Source organism: Branchiostoma floridae, chromosome 11, assembly GCF_000003815.2.
Source record: "Branchiostoma floridae strain S238N-H82 chromosome 11, Bfl_VNyyK, whole genome shotgun sequence".
In the NCBI taxonomy this organism is placed as follows: Eukaryota; Metazoa; Chordata; class Leptocardii; order Amphioxiformes; family Branchiostomatidae; genus Branchiostoma; species Branchiostoma floridae.
In genome coordinates, this window is record NC_049989.1 from 21,506,264 (window position 1) to 21,531,630 (window position 25,367).

Consider the following 25,367-nt stretch of genomic DNA (forward strand, 5'->3'; position numbering starts at 1 on the left):
GTTGACTAGAACGCAGTGAAGTGAAGAAGTTGACCATTTTATAAAGTGCCTGAAAGTGTGGCAAAGATGTCATGTGAAAATGATCTAACAGTAAAAGTCCGACAACAGAGCTGGAAGATTTCTTTATTCAGAGTTTTTCACAGGATAGTGAAACAACCCCTAATGGGAAAACTGAGACACTTCGACAACTGTCTGAATTCTTTGATTATAGATAACGTTACATCAAGGTATATGGACTCCTTTGAATCTGACAAAGTAATACATGTAATAGTTGAACACTCAAATCCAAAACATTCCCTACGTTACAAAATGTGATTCCTTTTTTTAAGTGTGAACAAGGAGGTTAAAGAAAGCCTCCTTGGTGTGAACAAATACAAATAGACCTTTCAAGGTCACCCAGCCATGTCCGCATCCATCAATTATCAATAGTGCAGTGTGAATGTTGGTGTTTTTCATGAAAAAATGGAGACATTTGGACAACAAATTACGGCCTTATAATAGTACAAAAAACCTCACACAAGACTACTGAGCAGAATCAGCGACAAGTAGGCCAAAGAAAGGTTTAGATAACTGTTAAACGTCAGCAGAAGAGATACGCATATTTTCCACCGCAACAACAATCGCGAATGATGAATGTGTTGGTGAGCCGCAGCCCAGTTTGTAAGGGTGCGTCTGATTGGCCACCGGCCTAAATGGCGGCATTTCCGCTTCGACGTAGTCTCGTCAACACGGCGTCTTTTCCCGCCGTTTTCTCAACTTCTCGTCGCTTGTGTTCCGCACCGCAAACAAACAAAACACACATGTCCTACACTAAAGGGCTTCACTTGCAAAGTAGAGGGATAATCGCGCTTCGCTGAATAATTTTGCCCGCTCGCTAAGGATTTAGCGCCACCAATCACAGACCGCCTTGTACTCCAATCGAGGTATTGTATTAGATAGAACATGAGTAAAACTATTGGCAGCCATACTTACGAATATATTGCATATACTATATTTTCTGGACACCTTTTACGTTTACTAATTGTAATCATAAAATAATAACTTGTAATTTTTGTTTAATACACAATACTCACATATATCTTTTATCTCTTTTAGACGCATTTTGAAGCGGTCCACTTTGACTCGAATCTACAATCGAACCGCGTGCTCTGCTTACACTCCCCGGTCTCGCGGTCCTGGGTATTTGTTTGCAATGGCTGAGGAAAGGACCGACGGACTGTTACGAGTTTCGCACATTTTGCGTCCAGGCTCTCGTGCCGCCAGGCTTGTGTCGACGTCGCTGGTCGCGCTGTGACCGCCCTGAGACCAGGAGTCAGCCGATAGTCCAGAACGATGGATAGTTTAGTGCATGCGTCCCGAAAACCGGAGTCGAGCAACAGTGGGTTGGATTCATGTGTTCAGAGTTGCGTACCCCCCTCCCTCCCTGGTTTCGATCTCTCGTCACTAATTTCCCCTTGGCGAAGCCTGACGCCTTCTTGATGTTTTATTTCAGGTCTCAACGGTTTGCCCGATCGGCGAGGGGGTCACGGGGACAGGAAGGGCGGCCATGCGGGGCACCACGGCCACTGGCGCGCCTACAAGCTGCTGGTCGACCCGGCCCTCCAGAAGGGGCACCAGCAGAAACTGGACAAGGTGTACCGCTACGATGGAGTCGTGCAGGGGGTACGTATGGGGGGCGCTGTGGCACTTGCTGACGATGTCAGATGTCTGGCAAGGCGACACAGTGCTCAGCTACATGTCATCACAATCTCAAGACATTTTCAAGAAGTCTTAAGTCTACCAAGTTCGGAAGAAGATGTTCAAACACGTGGGTCCCTTAGGCCCCTTCATGACTACCTGAATTGCTGCGTACCTACCAAAATGCCTTCAAAGATGTATCTAAGTTCCAAGACAAATCCAAGAACTAGATCATCTTAAACTTAAATCAGTTGCAGATCAAGGCACCCTACCAACTTCTATTTCACACCCATTTCCCATATAGCACATGCCACTTCTCTGTCTACACTAATAGTACCCATAAATGCTGACAAAGCTCTGCATACCCAATACTTAAGTACGCATTCTTGACCAGGGTGAGCAGTGGCTGGGATTTCTTGCCCCTGCCTCTCTTATGTAGCAGAGCCCCCACTCAGAACCCAAAACCCAAACCTCTGCTTGGAAAATAGACCAGAATGCATTCCTTAGCTTGTGTCAGGAGAAACCTCGACGCATGTGACAATTTTAACAAAGCCACATGTTAGAGGATTGGTCAAGAATGTTTACCAGAGTGTTGGTTCTGACATTTTTCAAAGCAACAAAAATCAGATCTTTTGTAGCATTACCTTTAACCTTCTTCTGGCTGAAGTAGCCCTTTGGCAGCAAATTTGTATCGGTGATCAAGTTGGGCAACATTTTGGGGGTTAAGGACCTTCCATTCATCTCCAGAGCCCGGTTATTGGGAAGATGGTGGAGTGATGTTACCCCTAGGGTAGCCTGTGTTTACACAATCTCTCAGTGGCTAGGGTTAATGACCCCTCGCGGTGGCAACTGTAAGGTCGGCCACTAGGAGCACGATTTTAGTCAGGCTACCCCTAAAGACATGGTAGAGAGTATATGCTGGTGTGTGCCGCACAGAAACCTCTTGGGGGTGGTTAAGAATTTATTGAAAACTTCTTCGGGGTTACTGTGTTTTGCTTAAGTGCAGTCTGTAGTGAAGACGCAATGTACAAATACATTACAACTATGTTAACAAGAGTCATGCTTCACTTCAATGGAAGATGACAGAAAAAGAAGGGAGCATTTCGAAAAGGTACCCTTGCTTAACCCTACCAGGACTATGCTGGAAATGTAATACATGTAGTGTGTCTACAAATCAGTGTGGTAAAATGGCTTCCAATTTTGAGGAGTAAAAAAGGAAGAAAAAGTTGTCAAACTTGTCAATGGTCAACAAATATCTAAAGAATTAATAACATACAGGAAGCCTCTTTATTATGTTTATCCATATGGCTCCACCTGTCATATGTAGAAACAAACTTAGACTGAGGGTAACTTTAAAAACAACATAATGTAAAAAGCTGAATGTCCAAAGGCAAAGGTTGATAACATATATAGCCCCTCCACTACTCATGGGTTTATGGAGACTTTTTGTTCACGTTTCTGATTATAGTGTAAGATAATGCTATTCAGCACCAAGGTTGGACAAGTCCACTAGCCCTATTGTCCCGGGCATGTGAAAGTGCTGTTTGGGCAAGTGCATGTCCTACCCCACTTGCCCGATCAGTCAAGTAAGATTTTTCCATTGAGAGTGATTTTGATGTACTTGTTACTTTTTACAGTCATAACAACAAGCAATGGTCAACATAGAAAAATAGAGTTAATAATAAGAATTCCATTGCTGGAAGTGAAAATGCATATAACACTGACATTTGAATTTTTGGCAAGTGAAAAATTGATTCGGGCAAGTAATTTTTTTATGTGCTTGCCCGATAGGACAAGTGGATTTTCGAAAACTTGTCCAACCCTGAGCACTAGAAATCATTGACTCAAATTCTCATCCAGTATAGTGCATGTCATGATTTATGGCAGTATATTTCAAGAAAGTTTTCTTTGAAATCACAGTTAAAAGTTTTGACACTATGACAGTGTGAGATAAAAGGTAACATCACAACAGAAATGAAGTATTCCAAGCCCTGAGTGACTACTGCAAGCAAAACTCCTGTTTGCTTTACCAAGATAAAAAGAGCCAGATTTCAAACACAGTACGTTGACCTTGAATAACCTTGTGATGTTGCCTAGCAACTTGACACCCTGAGAATGTTTGGGCTGTTAGTGTCAGAACTGTGCACAGTTAGCCTTTATTCATCCGTGAAGAATTAGATTTGGTCATGTAATCAGCAACTCATTATGGAGGGGCATCGGCAGCTCAGGCTTGAAGTCATGCACTTGTTAAACTTCAAGGATCGATGAGCGTTGCTTGGGGTCCAGTTGTAAGGCATGTAGGCTACACTCATTTGTTTTCTTGTTTCTTGGACTTTCACAGTAAAAAGTGAGTTACAAAATGGGAGCAACTGAGGAAAAAGGAAAACTTGAACCTGCAAAAATATTCACTCCCTGAAACTGTGTGTACTTAAGTGCAGAATTTCTCCTCAGAATCTGTTTTCATAATGTTCATCTAATTCAGCACTATCTTTTTTAGATCCAAAAACATACAAATTGAGTTGTTGTGGAAATCACAGAGGCACGGTCTGGCAAACACTGAGTCTGTTAACTAGCAATCTACCTGTGTTTATTCGATTACATGTACATTATATAGCAAGTGGCAGGACAGAGCTGGAGAGGCTGGTCACCATATGTATATATGAAACTGTTTGAGTAAGAATAAACAGAGCAGCAGTTTGTTAGGCTAGATCATGTAAAGGTAGACATTATGTATTATAGAGTGTTCTCTGTACAAAGATACATGTAATACCCTTGTTAATGTTAAACTTGTAAAAGAGAAATATGCACACCTAACAAAGGCAGACTTGTTCAAATATCTAATGACATCAACTAACTATGACATTTTGAAAGAACTGTGTAAGTTCGTTTACACTTGTTTTAAGAAGAGGGATGAAGCATGTAGGATATAGATATAAGTTAGGCATATTGTTTACCTGTTGTTATTCACTTGTTATTCACTCTCTATTTTTCTCCACGCCCAGAAACCTGACCTGTACCCGCCCATTCACGTACGAGACCCTCGCCGCCTGTCGCGACTATGGCGTAGAAACGAGCCGGCTGACTTACCGGTTCCCAAGTTCAAGGTGGACGACTTCTACGTGGGGTCCCCACCGCGCCGCCAGATCACGTTCTCCAACCTGAACGACAACATCAACTCTGGGTTCCTCCAGGTAGGGGGGCTGTTTAACAAAAATGCAGTAGAATAGCCTAAGCTAGATGGAATAAGAAGTAAATACTATGTACTTCTATAAAACTCTATGAACAAACTCACTCACTCATGACTATCCATTGTTTGATTCTGATGCTGGGATCCCTGACACGGGTAGGCAGCAGTCGGCTAGTCTTCACACTGCGCTTCCATGCAGCTCTGTCCAGTGGGTTCACCCCTGTAAGACCGCACGCCATGATGACCCTCCTTTTCCTAACACACTCCATCCAGGTTTTTCTCGGTCTACCACGACCTGTTGCCTGACACTTTCAGTTTGTTGATGGTGTTGATACAGTCACTTGATCTTTCAACATGACCAAACCACCTGAGACGGCGAGACTGCAAGACTGAGGTGATGTCCGGGATGGCAAGTTTAATGAGAAGGCTAGATGATGGGGTCTCATCCTGGGGTTTGATGCTGCAAATCCATCTGATCATGGCTTGGTCATTGCGGTGCAACCGCTGTAGATGTAACTAATCAAAAATAATCCCCCCTTCCCCCTCCAGGAGATGTGTAAGAAGTTTGGCACCATCGAGGAGATGAAGATCTACCACCACCCCAAAACCAGGAAGCACCTGGGGCTCGCTAAGGTCGTGTTCGCCACGACAACCGCAGCGAAGGACGCGTCCAACAAGCTCCACCGCACCTCCGTCATGGGGAACATCATCAGTGTGCAGATAGACTCAAAGGGTCGGTTGGAATTGCTTTTGCTTATGTTATGTTCTAGAGTTACCAAGACAACCCGAAAAAGTGACAGACAATTGAAAAGACCCGTTAAATCTTTTTATTAGCAATGCCACACTTTATTCTGTGCAGATTGACTCCAAGGGTTGGTTTGAATTGTTTCTGCTTGGGCCTAGGAAAAAATGTCTCAAGTTGGATGATCAACCTTAAAAAGGGTTATATACATGTAGATTGAAAAAGACACACCAAACCTTTTTGTTAGCAATGGCACCCTTCATTGTTTTAACTGTAATTGTTCAATCACTATTTGCTGAAATCTTGATATAACACACACCATTTTCCTATACCTATTTGTTGCTAGTGTCTTCACTACTTTTATGTCAAATACACTCTGTGTTACAATAATTCTAATATTCTTAGAATGGAATATTTTTGAGACATTTAACACTTTACTTTGATATACATATAAATCAATGATAGAATGATCCAAATCCAGCTTTTCAGAATTACTACTAAGAAAACACTTGTTAAGTTTAGTGTTTTACTCGTCATGATGATTGCTATGATTGACAGCTGTCGCTCCCCTGCAGGGAAGATCCGTGAGCAGCTGTACGACAGTATCGTGCACAACAAGCCGAGCCAGGAAGCGCCGCAGGTCAGCAAGGCCGACCCGCGCCGCTTGTCGCTGGACGAGCGCCCGCACGCATTCATGCCTCCGCAGCGAAACCTTCCCATCATACCTGAGGTGAGCGCTCAGGAGCAATGAGAAAAACCTGTTAATGTTGTGTAAAATTTATCATGCAACTGGACAAATCCTCTTTTCAGATAGCATCCACTACACTGAATTTCAGTTAGTGAGGTCAGTGCTCTGATTAGGGGGAGAGAAGAAAACCTCTATAGCTTCTCAGTTTGGGGTCAGTCCCACTTGTTAAAATCAATTTTCATTCTTCATCATTTTTGCAGCCAGTTGTCTGAATTGTGTTGACATATCATGGAATATGATGTTTAGCAATCAATGAAATTGTACCCACATACTCAGTTGAACTCACAGTGGTAAGTCGTCCAGCATTGGAAGACATAGATTGGATGCCGAAGGGAAAAAAGGAATGTCCAGAAAAACTCTTATTAAACAGTTGTGTTCTATCAGTTCATCATTGTGCTTCATAAATAGCTAAAAACCAGCAGGTTGTAGGGAGATCTCCAATATGATATCCGTTGGTAAAACTTACTGTTACATCAGGAGGTTAGAAATTACTTCCCGACAATGAATGTAAGAAGTAGAGCTGGACGTGAACGTGAGTCTGCTTTTCTTGTTCTCTTTCAGGCCCACCACAGACCTGAAGCCCCCCTCCCTCCTGCACCCCTACCTCCCGCACGGCATGACGTGGTACCTCCCGTGTACCCACCCGTCCCTCCTGAGGTGCACCCTGCAGGTGTTCCCCCAGGTGTGCCGCCAGGTGTTCCGCCAGGTGTTCCCCCAGGTGCTGCAGGTGTGCCGCCAGGTGTGTACCAGCAGCCCCCGAGGCCAGACGGACACAAGGGGTACTACAGCGACCCCCGGCGGAGACTGTCCTCCGAGGGCGGCGCGTTCGCTCCTTACGACAACGTCTCCGCCCACAACTCGTTCCCGCGCCCGCCCGCGGGGATGGACGACCAGGGCTACTACAGCAACACGCCCTCCAGCTACTCTGGGCAGGGCTACCACGGCAACAGTTACCATAGCAACACGCCCAGCCTGTCGGAGAGCACGCCCAGCTACGTCCCCACCCCGTCCAGTTTCCACAGCAGTGGACAGACTCCGCAGAGCTATCCGGGCGGCGTACAGCCGCCAAATTTCGCAGTCCACACGCCGGGGAGCTACTACTCAGGTACGCCTGTTGGTTTCCATGGCAACACGCCCCAATACTCCGGCAACACCACCGCTCCAGTTACGGTGGTCGCTACCACCGCTAGCACCACGGTGAGCGTTGCCACGCCGACCCAACCGCCGGAGGACCCTGCACAGAACGGCGGTGAGAAACCCGCGGATAAGGGCAGCCTGAGTCTGGACTCGCGTATCGAGTTACTGTTGAAGCAGCAGAGAACGTTTCCCGCGCTCGGCGGCATGTCGCCCAGCTACAGCGAGGAGGAGAAGGGTGAAAGGTCGCCCACGCCGCCCCCCCTGGAGTCCTTCACGCCCCCTCACGACGCCTCCCCCCGCCCCCCTCCCCAGAACTCCACCCCCTCCTCACTACAGCTTCTCAAGACTGATGACCTGCTGGAGGAAATCTCGCCCGGCTCCTTGGCAGACAGTGATGAGGACAAGAACAAGGGGAAGAGCGCTGGCAAGGAGGAGGAGGCTGTTACTATGGTTACAGACAGGAATGCTGAGGTAGGTCTTCACTTAAGGTTATTGTATGAATGTAAATTATAACAATGATTTATATAATGTTAATGATGAGTTTTCATGCACAATATTTCAAAATTAACAAATAAACACAAAGGGAAGATATCTGGTTAACTTGAAGTTGGGAAATGACACTGAAGGTTTGGAAAATATTGTTTTTTTATCAGTATAAAAGTTATTGAAGAAGGTAAGAGACCATAGCATAGAGGAGAACATGATCTTTCATTCAGCAAGTGTAATTTCTATTTTCAATAATGTGTTTGTGTCATCTAATTCTATAGTTGTTATCTGAATACCAAAAGCCTGACTTTCTTCCCAATGCCCAGGTGGCCATAGCACACTTGATCAGTGCCTGATTTTCCCCCCAGGTGTCCACATCACAGTTTTCTAAGTGCCTGTATTTTCCCCCAGGTTCCCACCCCAGTGATGGATGAAGAGAAGGGGGAAGGCGACATGGACATCTCTTCAGGAAACGACTCGGACGACGACGACAAGATGAGTCTCTCCCCCCTCAGCAGCCCCGAACAGTCCAAACTGGTCGTCAACCCTCCCCCGACTCCAGTCTACCCCCCGAACGTACCCCCTCCGAACTTCCCGCCCCCCAACATCCCTCCCCCCATGCTCCCCAACCCCAGCGTCCCCCCTCCTAACATCCCCCCTCCCAACATTCCACCCCCCGGGATGGAACCGTCCGCCCCCTCCATCCCCCCGCCTGGCCTCCCCCCTCCCCCTCTCCCCCCTGTGTCCAGTCTCCCCATGCCCCCCTCGTCCGTACCCCCCTACAGCAGTAACTTCACCAACCCCATGTTACCCAACCAGCAGCAGCAGCACCTGGCCCGCATGGGTCTGTGGCGACCCGGCATGCACAACTACGGTAACCATGGCAACCAGCAACCCAAGGGTCCCTTCCCCTTCCCGCCTCCGCTCTCAGCCAATCAGGGCCCGCCACGCCAGCCGCAGATGCGGGGACCGCGCCCGTTCGGCCAGGGCGCGACCTTCCGCCCGTGGCGCCCGATGTTCGACCCCACGGTGCCGCCGCCCGGATACGTGCCGCCCGTGGAGAAGGTGAGTCTCTATGGCAACCAAGGTTCAAACAAACAAACAAGAATCTTAGGGCTGAATTCCAGATAACACAATTTAAATGTGAACCGCTTGATACCAGAAGAGTAACACTGCCTTTCCTGGGCAACACAGAAAATGCCACCAATAACACCTTAGACAAGCATAATTCTATGTTAAAAGTGAATGTTGTGACATACGTAATGTTTAGCTTGCATCTATATCATTTGTTGCTTTTTGCTTTCTTACTTTTTGATTACTTTTAATTGTAAAATATACTGCATTTCTGGCAATAATTGTGTTGTGTCTAGCTGTCTCCAGGACCTGTCCTTCCGTCCCGAAAATTTGCTTGTTTGGACAGAAAATAATTATAACTCACTCATCCCAAAAATGACACGAAACTGTTGAATAAAACATCTTAAACTAGAGATAGCCCTGCTAGCAGCGAGAAAGCAAACCATTCATATAAATCATCGCAGGTTGACCCGCACAAGTAGATGATTGATGGAGTGATGGAGAGGATCGTGTGGGAGCTGATAAACAACTTACTTACTTACTTACTTAGTTCGAGCTCCCGCTCGAACCAATCCAGAGAACTTCCTCCAATGCACTTGGTCCTCCATGGCCCTTTGTAGCTCTTTGGTATCATGCAGACTTGTGTCACTACGTAGATTGTCTAGGTAGGTCACCCTGGGTCTTCCCCTACCTCTTTTTCCTTTAGTAGTAGGCTCCCAAAGTACAAGATGGTGTTCAGGGATTTCAGGGTGTCTAACACAATGCCCAGCCAGTTTCAATCTGCGCTGTTGTATTTTCTTGGTGACTGATGGTATGTCTTGGTACAGTTGCTTGTTTGTGAGCTTTTGTTGCCATGAAACGTTTAGGCACACGCGTAACATGTGGGTGTAACAGCCATTTAACCTTTTCTCGAGTGACTTGGTTAAGGTCCACGTTTCCGAGCCATATAACAATACAGATTCCACGGTGGCAATGAATAACCTTACTTTAATCCTGCGTGGGAGATTGGATTTCCATATCTTGTTTAGCTTGTGACAACTTTTCCAGGCAAGAGCTTTCCTGACTTCTAAGTCTGTTTCTGAACTCTGCATCATTGAGCCAAGATATTTGAAGTTTCTGACCCTTTCTACGATATCACCACTTTTGGACCGAATGATGACAGGTGTTTTCTGGTTGAAGGTCATCATTTTGGTTTTCTTAGCGTTTAGATGTAGTCCAACTTTTCCAGCTTCGTTTTCGATAAACAAACAAACAAATAAACAAACCATTCCTGTACCTCCCCCAGGTGGACCCTCACAAGCAGACGATTGATGGAGTGATGGAGAGGATCGTGTGGGAGCTGATAAACAAACAAACAAACAAACAAATAAACAAACCATTCCTGTACCTCCCCCCCAGGTGGACCCGCACAAGCAGACGATCGACGGGGTGATGGAGAGGATCGTGTGGGAGCTGAAGGAGATCATGAGGAAGGACCTGAACAGGAAGATGGTGGAGTCTTCCGCCTTCAAGGCCTTTGAGACATGGTGGGACAGGGAGGAGGAGAAAACCAAGGTGGGTAGCTTCTTAAAGGAGATGGAAAAATGGTAATGTCAGTTCCTGGCCTTAAGTCTTCAGAAAATCTAGATGAACTTGAAAACCATGGAGGAAAATGAAAATACTCGAATACTTAAAGTAAGTTCTGGGCCTTAAGAAAATCCAGATGAAATACATGTATAGAATTTTGGAGGAGAAACCAAGGTGGGTCACTTCTTAAAGGAAAAAGTAAACTGTTGGTTGTTTGTTTAAGACTCAGTATGATTGGTTCTTCGGATTAAACAAAATCATGATAAACATGAAAATAAAGGAAGAGAAAGCCAAGGTAGGTCATGTACGATGTAAAGGAGAATAATAGAGCCTTCCAGAAAAAATATCAAGAAACTTAAAGAAAGTCTGTAAGTTTCCACAGACCTCAACTTAATGAAAACTTTATCCAGGTCTTGACAATTTTTTTGTGTTCAGCCTGTGCACCTCTTAAAGATGTTTTCTTCTTTTCTCCAGGTTCCCGTTAAGTCTGAAGAGAAGGACGAGGACAAGGTCGTGGAGCCAGAGGTCAAGGTCAAACCGAAGCCGAGCAAGTCGCTGTTTGAGCAGCCGGCGGCGCTGCCCAGTATCTCCAACATGGACAGCTTCAGCCCGTTCGGACCCTCAGGGCTAGGGGGCCTTGGTCTGGGCATAAGGGCAGCCATGCCTCGGATGCCTTCCTTCAAGGTAATCCTTGTTCTTTAGAATTTCTTGAAATTAAACCTCTGATAATATGTCTGAGTGGCATCTTAAACATTATTTTCATGCTAAGTTACAGATATTAATGTTAAAAGCAAAATGCATTATTTTTCTATTTTTGATTTTTGCTAAAGCTCGGCTGACTTGTAGTCCTCTCGGTGTGGCAGCTTAGATGATACTTTTGCTCTGCTACCTGTCTGAGTGGCATCTTTGACATTACTTTTATGCTAGATTGCAGATATTAATGTAACACAATATGCAGCAATTTTCTATTTTTGAAAGAAATTCAAGACCAAAAGATGGTAGCTCATGTAAAAAGACTAGAGTGTGATAAAGCTCTGTTGACTCGTACCTCTTGTTTCTCTGTGTGACAGCTTAGTCTTTGATTCCTTGCTCAGTTGCAGAATTTTGATAAAAAATGCATAATTTCTCTATTTTTGAGACCAATTAAAGACACTGAAATGGCTAATAGTCATTAGGTAATTTAAATCTTTACCACACAGAATTAGCCATTCAACTACACATTGTTAATTGGCTATGAAGTTAGCAGGTAGAAGGTGAAAAGAACTGCATGTTCTGTGATGATAATGATGATGATGTTTGTCCCCACAGATGAAGAGAAAACCCCCAGACTCCCCTGCAGCGGAGGATGGACACCCCCGTAAGAGGTCCCGGTTGGCGTCTCCCTCCATGGACGACGGGTCAGCATCAGGTAAGGCTAAGACTCCTCTGTCTTATTGGAGTGGTCCAAAACGTTACCATGGGGTAACTAGGGCATTAGGTCCAGAACCCAGAGGTCCTGGGTTGGAATCCTGTCATGCTAACAATCCTGTTTCCTTGGGAAAGGCACTTTACACAACTTTCCTCACTCCTCACAGCTTCCTCACTCCCTTCACCCCAGGTGTAAAAATGCATACTGACTTTGGTTCGGTAGGTAAAAGGCAGTGGAAGGAGAGGGATGGGCTCTGCCTTCTAACACTGTGCCCCAGACACAGTGGGTAACAGTCCCTATGACCTCAAAAAGGCTACCTTTACCTACCTGCAGTACCTTTGCTGAAACAAAATATTGGCCTTAACAACATTTTTTATGTCGGTCAATGACAAACAGGTCAGGGCCAAAATACTTGTGTTCAACTTGGAACTAAGCACCTTTTGTTCACTGTTGATGCACCAGTGCACCTAGACTATTGTGTGGGCCTGGGGTGCATATGTTAAGGTACCATTGTATACTGGTATACAGAATATTCTCAACATTTGGATGTCAGAAGAGCTTTGTTGTACTACTTAGCTGTTTAGGAAATTTGAAGTTAGCATCTGTTTTTAGGTGTGGTTCACGTATTTCCAAAAACAATTTCGGGCCCTGCTTCAAGTTAGCCTGATGTTGGGAAGTTTGTTAAACATTTGTGTTTGTTTGTTTGTTTGTTTGCCAGACTCAGACGCTGACAAAGAGGACATGTTGAGCCAGGACTCAGACCTGTCGCGCCACGGGACGCCGCTGTTACGGCGGGCGCACAGCCTGGACAGCGAAGGGTCAGAGGTCAGGGTAGCGCCACGCCCGGAGGAGGAACAGAAGAGCATCATCGAAGATGATGATGATGAAGATGGGGATGAGGAAGAGGAGGATGAGGATTATGATGAGGACGAGGACCTCGCAGAAGCTGACGGTACTTCTCATTTTGTGTGCAAGTTTTCATCTTACTATTTATGTTTCTGTGACCTTCATGGAAGGGAAACATTGCTTTTGCTACATTTCCTCTCCTCCAAACAAATAAGGTCAATGACCTGTACCAGACGTCTGTCACCATGGTTACTCGTAATGTAGCAGACACCCTGTGGTGTTTGGTTACATGATGTAGCAACTGGCAGGTAGGAGAGAGGGGCTGGTCATCATGGACAATGAATGTGTTTGAGGAAAAATAAACAGAGCAGTAGTTTGTTAGGCTAGACATAGCATGTGAAGGTAATTATGTATTTTGCTTGCAAATGTTGCCTTTGTAGTTTTCAATTCAATCTTCTTTTATTTTTAAAATCAAGTTCAGAGAGCATGATGTTACCATCATGAAGATGAATATGTAGCAGCATCTCTTATCCCAGAAACATCAGGCTTACCAAAGCTTGACTTCACATAATCAGCAGGCAAATTAGGGGTTTATGAAGGTTGCTTGGGTGATTCTGTAACCCATTTAGGCCATAATGGTTTGATCCACTCAAACTGAGTAGATCCCCTATACTTTTCGTTAAGTATGGAGGAGTCTTTAACTTCTGTCTGTTTTTTCTCCAGCCTCAGATGAGGAGTTTCCTGAGGATGAGCTGATGGTGTCTGATGATGAGGATGAGGCTGATGATGAGAGTGAGGGGAGTGAGAGCGGGGAGGACTCTGACTCTTATCTCAGCTCCTCAGACGAGGAGGAGACACTGGCAGATGTCACGGAGACGGAACGGTGGGTCGTTTCTCCTCAAGTCTTTGTATGTTCACAACTGCTAACAAAGCTAGACAAGTTCAAGAGATGCTTTTGGTTGGCTGACAGAATATTCAGATTCTCCTCACGTACAGTTTGTATGTTCAGAACTGGGTTTCGCCTGAAGTCCTCTCTGTTCAGAACTGCTAACAAGGCTAGACATCTTCAGGATATGACTTTTGTTGGCTGAAATAAGGTTCAGAGTAATGTATCCTTGGTAACCCTGTCTCCTTGGTAACCCTGTCTCCCTAGTAACCGAGTCACCTTGGTAAGCCTGTCTCCTTAGTAACCAAGTCTCCTTGGTAACCATGTGTTTCTCCCAGTGAGTTCAGCGAGGCGGAAGACTCGGAGCAGGTTCTGGACTCGGACGCGACTCTGTCGGTCTCCCACCAGCGTTCAGCAGAGCTGGGCCAGGACCAGGCGGGGCCCAGGGTTATGGTGTCTCCTGGTCAGGAACAGGCTCAGAGGTACGTCTTCATGGTCAGGGATTGTCAGGTTATGATGCCAACTCTGTCAGTCTGTGGAGGACTACAATCCAAGGAATTTTTCTGCTCTTTAGCTGATATTCATTTATCACCTTGTCTTTTTAAAGTGCGTTTGAACTTTTTTTGACAGAGGTTCCATGATTTTTGTTCCGCAGCATCCAGCCCCCTCCAACACTGGCTGCCAGGAAACAGGGCCTAGCAACCCCGGAACACGCCTACAGCAAACAGGCTACCTCGCCCTCCGTACTGTCACCACGGTTACCATCGCCACAGTTACCGGGCGTGTTGATCCCCGGCAGCGACAGTAGGACTCTCCCCGTAGATGGAGCGACTGTCGCACACGGGGAGGACATCAGGTCTATGCTGGATCCTCACCTCCAGCTCAGGCACCTGCACAGAATCCCCGCGGTGCCTGCAGGACCGGAGGACAGGGTCGGAGCCTCGCCTGTCCGACCCACGCTGCAGCTTCCCGAGAGGAGCGCGTTCGGGTTCATGACGGAAGCGACCGGCGCGGTGTTGCCGTCATCGCCATTCCCCATGGAGGACCTCCCAAGAACGCCGGGCGGGAACATCGACCTACCCAGAACTCCCGGGCGGGGGATGACCCTACAACTCCCGACCGACCCGGCGGCCGTTCCCGGCTTCCTGGCGCCAACACGAGCGGGAGCGACAGCCATCCCGTCGTCCCCGTGGCGTGGAATCCCGCCATCGCCCTCCACCAGCTTGCCCGTACCGTCCTTACCTCCACTCCTCGCCCAGTTCGCGGACATCGTGACTCACGAGGCCATGCAGAGAGACGTTGTCGCCAAGGACGACAGTTCCGAACCTCCCGCCGCTCCACCGGACGCCGCGACAACGCCTCCTCAACTTCTCGCTTCTCAGGGGAAATTTTCCATTGCCAGTTTACTCTCGCCCCAGCAGCCCGCCCGTACGGAGCCGTTACCGCCCGCCAGGCTGCATCCCGGGCTGCCCATCACCAGTGAGGAACACCTGCGCATGCTGCAGGCCAACTGCCAGCTCCCCAGGTTCCAGTCCCCGCCAAGACCTGTACAGCCTCCCGTACAACACATGTTGCCAAACCAGGACCAGCTGCTCTCCAGAGCGAACAATCAGACGGCAAACGTCCTGGCAAACGAGCTCTTGTCCCCGTCGAAGCAGACCGTCGCAGACTTGCTCGCGGCGAGTAGAACTCTTGAGAGAGACGTCGACGTGGAAGGGAGCGATTCGGAGAAGACTGAGACGTCTTCCGAGCCGGAAGTTTCCTTGGAGGAGTCTCAGGAGCGGACGCCGCGGCAGAGAGTCTGCCCCTACATGCTGGAGCACAACTACGCAGCACCGCTTCCCGAACACAACTACGCGGCCAGGCAGCCTCCATCGCCAGCCAAGCCGTCTCTCACACACAAACAATCCAAAACACGCACAGAGGAGCCGCCTGTTGTAGCGGCTCCCCCTGTCTGTTTGCCCGTGAACATCAAGACAGAACCTCTCCCCATAGAGGACCTACCCAAAGACAAGGAAAACGAGGCGCCGATCGAAGTTAGTATTCCTTCGGTCGACTTGGTCACGACAGAGAAGGAAGAACCCAAACAGCATCGGAAAACTGCAGAGAAGGAGAAGGAGCAGATTCTCCGAGAGCAGATCACCAACAAGATCAAGGAGGAAGCCGTGAAACCCGAGCCGCTGAGGTTCAACCCCAGAGACAACCTCATGGAGATGGAGGTTTGAACTTTGAACTTTACTCTTTAACCTTACAACTGTCATGTCACATGCAGAATACAAAATTTGGTCAGATTTATTTAAGATAAAGAAAACCCTAACAAACTGAATAGCAATCAAATTATAACCAATATTCTACTGTTAAAAAGCATTTTCGACCAATTACTGATGTCATCTATCCGCAATATCACGTGTTAATAAGATCACGTGTCTGTAACTCTCGCAAGTTTACATTCTAAAGGGATTGGTCGTACCTTAATCCGTACCTTTGTGTACCAACACGATGAGCTTTCATGATCATTGGTGTAACCTTGTGGTACAGGTGCAGGTCCTGTAGAATAAATACTTAGATCAAAGTAAGATAAAGGAAACCATACTAAATGAAATACAAAATTGTTAGCAATCAATCGTCTAGAGTTCAAAACCATTACCAGGGCTTGAAATACTGGGTGCATGTGCACCCAAAATTATAGCTGTGCACCCAAATATTTTCTTAGGTTTATGTAGGAAAAGATATCAAAGTAATGTCTAGTATACGTCATATTCTTGACATCTAAGTGTTAGAAAGATAATAGAAATATCTGTCTTGGTACTTGTTTAAGAATTTGATAGCTTGTAACTAAGTTTTATTATTAGGTTATTACTTAAACTTAAGTAATGCACCCAAAAATTTCACCCAATTTTTTAAGCTGGGTGCACCAGTGCACCTAATCCCAAAAATGAATTTCGAGCCCTGCATTACAGAAAGAATACTGACTATTTGAGGTTGCATTACCAAAAGAATACTGACTATTTGAGGTTGAGTGAAAATACTTGGTGTAACCTCCATGTGTCCTACATGTGCAGGTCCTGTACGAGTTCCTGAAGACTGGGATCGACCTGGAGGATGTGAAATATCTGCAGAGCAGCTACGACTCCCTGCTGCAGCAGGATAACAGTGGGGTGGACTGGCTCAACGACACCCACTGGGTCTATCATCCTCATATCCTTTCAGCTCACAAACTGGCAGGAATAGCTTAATAACACAGGTTCTGAATGTTTATTATAGTGGGTCTACCATCCTCATATCCTTTCTAACTATGGGTCTGCTCACATAAACTGGCAAGAATATCATAGTAGCACAGGTTTTGGGACAGTAGAGTTTTCTTTTACACAACCATTTAATCTAACCTGCTGATGTTTTAATGCCTTTGAGACATCTTCCTCAGAGCTTCTATCTGAAGTTCTGCTTCTCACCGCTATATGTTAAGCTGAAGAAGTTGACGCTTTTTTGCGGTATCAAAACATCACCAGATAAGACTAACTGGTTGTGTAAAAGAAAACCAGTGTACAAAATACTTTTCTGAACCAGGTTGCACAGTGTGCAACCTGGAGCAAAAACTAGGTTGCACAATTGAATTTCAAGTTGCATCACCTACAATTCACTAATTTCTGAAAAAAGGCACAAGGCATACATGTTTGGCTGATATGAAACAGAGCTGCCTCAGTCCATTTATTTCATTCAAGTAAATTGACAACAAAATCAAGTTCTGAGGCTCAAAATCTTAAGTTGCACCCTGTGCCACCTGAGTTTAGAAGTAAGTTGCACCAAGCAAAAAGTGGTTGCAATGTGCAAGTGTGCAAGTGGGTATTTTGCACACTAGAAAACTCTACTTTCCTATGACCTACCAACCTAATGAAATCATTTTCAGAACACTGGTTTTGCATGCATTGTTTAACACTGGTTATTTCTGTATCAGATCTTCCTGTCTTTCAAACTTCAAAATAACTGGTATTTTGTATACTTGATGAACTGCTGTATGATAGCTGCTTTTCAGCATCAGGCCAGGTTAAGTCCTTAACACGTCTCACCAACCAGAATTCCCAACCCTCCCCGCAAGCGGCGGAAAGACGACCCGACCCTGGGGGACCACAAAACAGGCTGCGCCAGGAGCGAAGGGTTCTACAAGATCTCCTTCAAGGAGAAGACGAAGTACCTGCACCGGGCGCGGCTCGCAAGTGTGGTGGAGAAGCCGGAGGATGATCTCATGGTAGGTTATTTACACTTCCAGGAAAGTTATAGTGGCTTCCAAGAAAGTTTTAGTGGCTTCCAGGAAAGTTTTAGTGGCTTCCAGGAAAGTTCTGGAGATGTCCAGGAAAGTTGTAGAAACTTTCATGGAAGTTGTAGACTTCCAGGTTCATGGAAGTTGTAGACTTCCAGGAAAGTTGTAGAGACTGCCAGGAAAGTTGTAGAGACTGCCAGGAAAGTTGTAGAGGCTTCCAGGAAAGTTTTAGTGGCTTCCAGGAAAGTTTTAGTGGCTTCCAGGAAAGTTGTAGAGATGTCCAGGAAAGTTGTAGAAACTTTCATGGAAGTTGTAGAGACTTCCAGGAAAGTTGTATAGACTTCCAGAAAGGATTTAGAGACTTCCAGTAAAGTTTTAGAGACTGCTTGGAAAGTTGTAGAGACTTCCAGGAAAGTTGTAGAGACTTCCAGGAAAGTTTTAGTGGCTTCCAGGAAAGTTTTGGAGATGTCCAGGAAAGTTGTAGCGACTTGCATGGAAGTTGTAGAGACTTCCAGGAAAGTTGTAGAGACTTCCAGGAAAACTGTAGGGACTTGAAAGTTGTAGAGACTTTCAGGAAAGTTGTAGAGACTTTCAGGAAAGTTGTAGAGACTTCCAGTAAAGTTGTAGAGACTTCCAGGAAAGTTGTAGAGACTTCCAGGATAGTTGTAGAGACTTCTAGGAATGATGTAGAGACTTCCAGGAAAGTTGTAGTGGCTTCCATGTATACTGTAGAGACTTTCAGGAAGGCTGTAGGGATTTTCAGGAAAGCTTAGTGACTTCCAGGATAGTTGTAGAGAGTTCCAGGAATGCTGTAGAGACTTCCAAGAAAGTTGTAGGGACTTCCAGGAAAGTTGTAGAGACTTCCAGTAAAGTTGTAGAGACTTCCATGAAAGTTGTAGAGACTTCCATGAAAGTTGTAGAGACTTCCAAGAAAGTTGTAGGGACTTGCAAGAAAGTTGTAGAGACTTCCAGTAAAGTTGTAGAGACTTCCAGTAAAGTTGTAGAAACTTGCAAGAAAGTTGTAGAGACTTCCAGTAAAGTTGTAGAGACTTCCAGGAAAGTTGTAGAGACTTGCAAGAAAGTTGTAGAGACTTCCATGATAGCTGTAGAGACTTCCAGGAAAGTTGTAGAGACTTCCAGGATAGTTGTAGAGACTTCCAGGAAAGTTGTAGAGACTTCCAGGATAGTTGTAGAGACTTCCAGGATAGTTGTAGAGACTTCCAGGAATGCTGTAGAGACTTTCAAGAAAGTTGTAGAGACTTGCCTCTGGTGTCCCACAGGGGACAAAACTAGGGCCGATCCTGTTTCTAGTATATGTGAATGATGCAATGCAATTTTTTCTGGATAGATGGAAGTATGTTGATGATCTGTCGTTAAAAGAGAGTAGATTATTCAGTGAAGAGAGCTCAATGCAGACAACAATTAACCAACTAGATACATGGTCATCCGAAAACCGTATGACATTGAACGATGATAAGTGCAAATTAATGTGTATTTCCTTCATGAAGGATCCCCCTCTACCCCCTGTGTTATTACTGAATGGCAAAGCCTTGGAGTACACTGAAGATGCCTGTATACTAGGTATCTGGATGTCTGCGGACTTGAAATGGGGAAAACATACTAACGTCATTATAAAAAAAGGAAGCTGTCGCCTTTTTTTGCTTAAAAAACTAAAACGCTTTGGTGTCTGCACTGAAGATCTCTGTGAAATTTACCTATTATATGTCCGACCTATCATGGAATATGCGGCCCCAGTATGGCATCCAGGTTTAACATGTCAACAATCGGATGCATTAGAACGCATACAAAAGCGTGCGCTAAGAATCATTCTGGGCAGCGAATATACTTGTTATACCGAAGCTCTATGTAGGCTAAATATGAACACTTTAAAAGCAAGAAGAGAATTTCTATGTCTTAAGTTCGCGAAATCCATGTTTAATTCACCCATTTTTCGAAGCTGGTTGCCAGCTACCCGTAATGAAGTTCACAACAGAGACTTAAAACGAGGGCTCGAGCTTAGCATACCTTTTGCCAGACATGATAGGTACAGAAACAGTGCTATTCCATACTTGTCCACACTCTTAAATACTGATTTATAGCCTGTTTATAGTCACATGACTACTACATGGAATCTTGATTACTGCTCATGTAAGCCTTTGTGTGCAGCAATTATTGTTAAATATGTTATATTGTATATATTAAGATGCTTTTAAGACTAAAACTAACTTAATTCAGCCAGTTTTACAGCATTGTATGAAAGGCTGCAACGTTGTTTTAGTATGTCCATGTATGTATGTATATGTATGTTTGAATAAACCATTGATATGATATGTTTAAAGTTGTAGGGACTTCCAGGAAAGTTGTAGAGACTTCCAGTAAAGTTGTAGAGACTTCCATGAAAGTTGTAGAGACTTCCATGAAAGTTGTAGAGACTTCCAAGAAAGTTGTAGGGACTTCCAGGAAAGTTGTAGAGACTGCCAGGATTATTGTGGAGACTTCCAGGAAGGCCTTAAGGACTTTCAGGTTAGCTTAGGGACTAGCAGGAAAGTTGTAGTGGCTTCCAGGAATGTTTTAGAGACGTCCAGGAAGGGTGGTAAGTCTTCTAGGAAGGTTGTAGAATCTTTTACAAAAGTCTTAAGGAAAGCCATGTATTCTTCCTGGTTATTTGTAAGAGTTTGACGAGTGTTTTCCTCTGTCCCCAGGAATCTCAGAACAAAGCGAAGCAGGCGACGCAGTCCTCACGGGAGGCACGGTCCAACCAGAGACGGCTGCTGGCCAGCTTCGGGGCCTCGTGCGGAGACATCAGCGACCTTCTCAGGTTCAACCAGCTCAAGGTTAGTCAAGGTCATGTTTAGGTTAAAGACAAATGTAATCTTACAGGTGGTATTTTGCGGACCCTGGAAATTATTTGTGCCCTTTTTTAAAAATTGATTCATGTTTGTCATTTCTAACCAGGTGGTAGCCCTACTTAGTGCCATGGCCACAAATAACACAAAGTACATTTTGTGATGTACAAAAGCAGAAATTGGAAATGATGGGTTGTTGTTCTTTCTACAGTGAAAGGAAATAGCAGGGCAACATCTCCCTGTACATGTGTGTACTGTACTCATCGTCACCTTTGTTTTATGACTAGTGGGAGAATAGTAGCTAAACTGGTGCCGCATTTGATTTCTGCACTGACAGTTTCAGCTGTCTTCATCATGTGGGCGTGATGCCACTTCTTTCTGCATGGTGGCGCTGTTGTCAGGGAAATGCCTGATGAAGGCTGCTGGAGCAGCATAAACTCATGGAAATCTGAAATAAGCAAATGCTTTGTTTTAAGGGGGGTCTGTAGGTCCATAAGAAATAGCTAAGTCTTCCAGAAGAGTTGTGTCCATGACTGGAGCCTGTTTGTGCTGGAACCGACCTGAATAAACAAACAAGCACTAACTGAATTTTTTCTTTTGCCCCTGTACTGCTGTAGTTCGGTAAAAAACAGTTGAGGTTCTGGAAGAGTTGTGTCCACTACTGGGCTTGAGCTTGAGCCTATTAAATAAACAAACATTTGACGTTTTGTTTTTGCCCCTGTAGTTCCGTAAGAAGCAACTGAGCTTCCGAAAAAGCCGTATCCACGACTGGGGCCTGTTTGCGCTGGAGCCAATCTAAATAAATTGAATGTTGTGTTTTTGCCCCTATAGTTCCGTAAGAAGCAGCTGAGCTTCAGGAAGAGCCGTATCCACGACTGGGGCCTGTTTGCGCTGGAGCCAATCTAAATAAACAAACAAATAAACACTGGTTGTTTTGTGTTTTATAGTTCCGTAAGAAGCAACTGAGCTTCCGGAAGAGCCGTATCCACGACTGGGGCCTGTTTGCGCTGGAGCCGATCGCTGCGGAGGAGATGGTGATTGAGTACGTGGGGCAGTGCATCCGACAGACCATCGCGGACGAGCGGGAGCGGCGGTACGAGGAGCAGGGCATCGGCAGTAGCTACCTGTTCCGCGTGGACCACGACATGATCATCGACGCCACCAAGAACGGAAACCTGGCCAGATTCATCAACCACTGCTGTAATGTGAGTAGATGGCTGTAGAGTCTTCCAGGAAAGTTTCTGGAAAGTTATAGAGTGAGTGGTGAGGGTGAGTGAGTGAGTGAGGTCAGTGACCACGACATGATCATTGACGCTACCAAGAAAGGAAACCTGGCCAGATTCATCAACCACTGCTGTAATGTGAGTAGATGGCTGTAGAGTCTTCCAGGAAAGCTGTAGTCTTCCAGGAAAGTTTCTGGAAAGTTGTAGAGTGAGTGGTGAGGGTGAGTGAGTGAGTGAGTGAGTGAGTGAGTGAGTGAGTGAGTGAGTGAGTGAGTGAGTGAGTGAGTGAGTGAGTGAGTGAGGTCAGTGAGTGAGTGAGTGAGTGAGGTCAGTGAGTGAGTGAGTGAGTGAGTGAGTGAGTGAGGTCAGTGACCACAACATGATCATCGACGCCACCAAGAACGGAAACCTGGCCAGATTCATCAGCCACTGCTGTAACATGAGTACTCATCAGCCACTGCTGTAACATGAGTAGAGCCTGTCCAGATTCATTAAACTGAAACATGAGTATAGGGCCATAAAATCTTCAGAAAAGTTTGAGTGAGTGAGTGAGTGAGTGAGTGAGCATGACTAAGTGAGAAATGACAAAGTGACAGAAGTGAGTGAGTTTATGTGGCTGTTTGTGTTCCTGCCAGACTAACATGATTCCATCTTTCCCATCTCCCTCCAGCCGAACTGTTACGCCAAGATCATCACTGTGGAGGGCTACAAGAAGATCGTGATCTACTCCAGGCGAGACATTGCCGTGAACGAGGAGATCACCTACGACTACAAGTTCCCCATCGAGGACGAGAAAATCCCGTGCCTGTGCGGCGCAGAAAACTGTCGGGGAACGTTGAACTAGGAACAAACTAACGACTACAAGTTCACCATTGAAGACGAGAAAATTCCCTGCCTGTGCAGTGCCGAAAACTGAAATAGGAACAAGCTTAATTAAGAACTGGGAAGGCGTTCAGGACATTCAAGCCACTGTTCCTCTTTCAGAGACTTTGCCCAGGGTTAGGTTGGTTGGCACACTGTCTCACTTCATAACTTTGATGGCCAAAAATGTGGTGTTCTTCAGCAACAAAGCAAACTGCACAGCACTGCAGCCGTGTGTGGTCGCCAAGTTGTGCTGTTTTATCGGTTGGTTGGAGCATCACAGACACAGAACTCGAGAGCCAACAGAACTGGACGGTAGTAAATTCCGTAGCGCGAGTTGGACGTGTTTTCCAGCGATCTGTCCAGTCAGCTGATTGGCTCATTTCTGGTAACCATGGTTACAGTACGGGTGGGCCGTCAGCAGCCATCTTCTCTCCAAGACTGCAGAACGTGAAGAGATGTGTTTGTATGGGCACACATTGAGAGATACAGATATATAAATATATATATTTTCGCTGTTTGTGTTACAAAAAAGAGGACTATTCAATAACGATTTTGTTTTGAGGATGAAAAGAACTTTATTCCTGTCATGAGTTGAATTTCCTGTGCAGATGCTTGTATGTGTCCCTGGTCAGTCCAGGCCTGGTAACCATGTACGTGTGTGTTGACCTTTGTTGAACTTGTAAATACTGTTATCATAGTTCAGACGTCATATTTCTAAGATTTTCTCAATTTTGAATGTTTACAAGTATTTTGATACCCTTTTGAGCAGAAAGTCGGTTAATGTGACCTTGGTGATATATGACCTTAAGATTTGACCTTTGCAAGTTATGCCACCTTGGTCATTGAAAAACATCACCTTGATGAGATATGACCTTGGCTTGACCTTGACAACATTTGACCTTGTAAATTTGACCTTGGTACAGCTCCAGCATGTTCCTGTGAGTGAGAAGCAGCACCAGTGAAACACCACGTGTGCCTGAAATGTTCTATATAATTATGTACAGACGACTGTCGGCTCAGTTTTTATATTTCTTTACCGAATGTTGTTGTCCCGTAAAAAGACTGAAACCAGGCGTTGCAAAATTGTCCGATTTCCGAGCTTGGCTGCAGTATTTGCGCCATGCTTGTTCCTGAAGGAAGACCATTTTCAGTACCAGCTGACGAGTCCCTGTGTTGTCGAACAATAATTGCTTGGGATCTTGTGCTGTTGTGTGAAGTGTGAACAGAGTTCCTGGCCAGGCAGGTATCAGGAACTGTCAGGCCACATGTACATAGTTTCCCTATGCGGTGCCGATAAGCACTGTAATTAGGTAAGAAGTGAGGATGCGGTCCTGACGCTATTTTGTATAGAATGTGATGTATTATATGTTTCTGTACAGTATTAAACCAAATTTCCTATCACAGAAAATCTCTTGCTTTCTGTATTGACTGGAAAAGGGTTGAAGTAGTCCGAAAGCCTTTTGCAGGCTGTAGGGGCAGTGGGTTGTTATCCACTGTGTCTGGGGCACGGTGTTGGGGGCGGAGACCATAACTCTCCTTTTGCCTTCCAACCGATGTGATTTTTACACTTTTTCTTCTTCTTGTTGAGTGCCCTCAATCTTGACGTAGATTATTATGGCACTTTTGGGTGAGCCGACTTAGACACTTGGTACTCATTTTAACACCTGGAGCGAGGTACTCATTTTTAAACCTGGGGTGAGGAAAGTTGTATTATGTGCCACTCGCAAAGACACAACATCTAGCCGGGAATCGAACCCAAGACTTCTCAAATTGAGGCCACTAGCCGGCCATTCGACACTGTAGCGATCGATTTGTGCTCAACAATTGCCACCATGGTGATATTCTGCAACATGAAGACATTGACTCAGGCGCTACGGGGCTAGCCTATGTGGCAGCCACAAGTAGAAGCGCCACCTACACTATATATTCATGTCTGCATCCTAGACCGTGATGCCCGCTGGTTTGAACGGGGAGTTAGAAAGGCCATATATCAGAGAATCCCACCCTCAACAGAAAAGGGGGGCTACGTATGGAACTTTCCGGCAATTGGGACATAGCACTACCACCACAGGCAACAAAACTTTTAGCTCCTGCAACTAAAACAACAGGAGCTAATTGACTCATTTGCAGCAGTGTCTTAGCCTTGGTATCCTTTGAAATCCAAATTGTCTTCAGCTTGACCTTGCCTTACCTTTGTTTTCTTTGGAATCCAAATTGTCTTCACTTCAGTCTGAATTGTCTTACAACGTTTCCTATTGGACATCTAAAATTGTCTTCATTCATAGTTAGAGTATAAAAGACCTGATTCTTCCAGATCACTTCAGTGCCACTGACGAAAACTGTTGGAATCCAGTTGAAACGTCTGACCGTTTCCAAAACCATATCCAGTTGCTTGAGTAACTACTTTTTGGTGCATGTC

The 25,367-nt window shown here is 45.4% G+C and overlaps 1 protein-coding gene across 3 annotated transcripts; it reads left to right on the forward strand.

The window, feature by feature from the left end:
• The first annotated feature begins 1,146 nt into the window (after nucleotides 1–1,146).
• Nucleotides 1,147–24,356, forward strand: LOC118425946 (histone-lysine N-methyltransferase SETD1B-A-like). 3 transcript variants are annotated; one of them, XM_035835116.1, is made up of 19 exons: nucleotides 1,149–1,402; nucleotides 1,493–1,662; nucleotides 4,680–4,868; nucleotides 5,414–5,597; nucleotides 6,182–6,336; nucleotides 6,916–7,962; nucleotides 8,389–9,042; nucleotides 10,450–10,605; nucleotides 11,092–11,301; nucleotides 11,926–12,025; nucleotides 12,744–12,977; nucleotides 13,595–13,754; nucleotides 14,096–14,239; nucleotides 14,413–15,976; nucleotides 16,820–16,955; nucleotides 17,825–18,003; nucleotides 20,718–20,849; nucleotides 21,809–22,066; nucleotides 22,755–24,356. In XM_035835116.1, the coding sequence occupies exons 1-19, from the start codon at nucleotides 1,333–1,335 to the stop codon at nucleotides 22,926–22,928; spliced, it is 5,916 nt and encodes a 1,971-aa protein (XP_035691009.1). In that variant the 5' UTR covers nucleotides 1,149–1,332; the 3' UTR covers nucleotides 22,929–24,356. The 3 variants fall into 3 exon arrangements, with proteins under 3 accessions (XP_035691011.1, XP_035691009.1, XP_035691010.1); XM_035835117.1 differs by having other exon boundaries at nucleotides 1,149–1,378; XM_035835118.1 differs by lacking the exon at nucleotides 22,755–24,356 and having other exon boundaries at nucleotides 1,147–1,402; nucleotides 21,693–21,813.
• Nucleotides 24,357–25,367: the final 1,011 nt, after the last annotated feature.

What these genes read in the sequence shown, in the direction of transcription:
- LOC118425946 (XM_035835116.1), top strand. Translation starts at nt 1,333, where the DNA reads ATGGATAGTTTAGTGCATGCGTCCCGAAAACCGGAGTCGAGCAACAGT. An exon ending in CTCGGATGCCTTCCTTCAAG is followed by an intron (nt 11,302 to 11,925) that starts GTAATCCTTGTT and finishes TTGTCCCCACAG; the next exon opens with ATGAAGAGAAAACCCCCAGA. An exon ending in TCATCAACCACTGCTGTAAT is followed by an intron (nt 22,067 to 22,754) that starts GTGAGTAGATGG and finishes ATCTCCCTCCAG; the next exon opens with CCGAACTGTTACGCCAAGAT.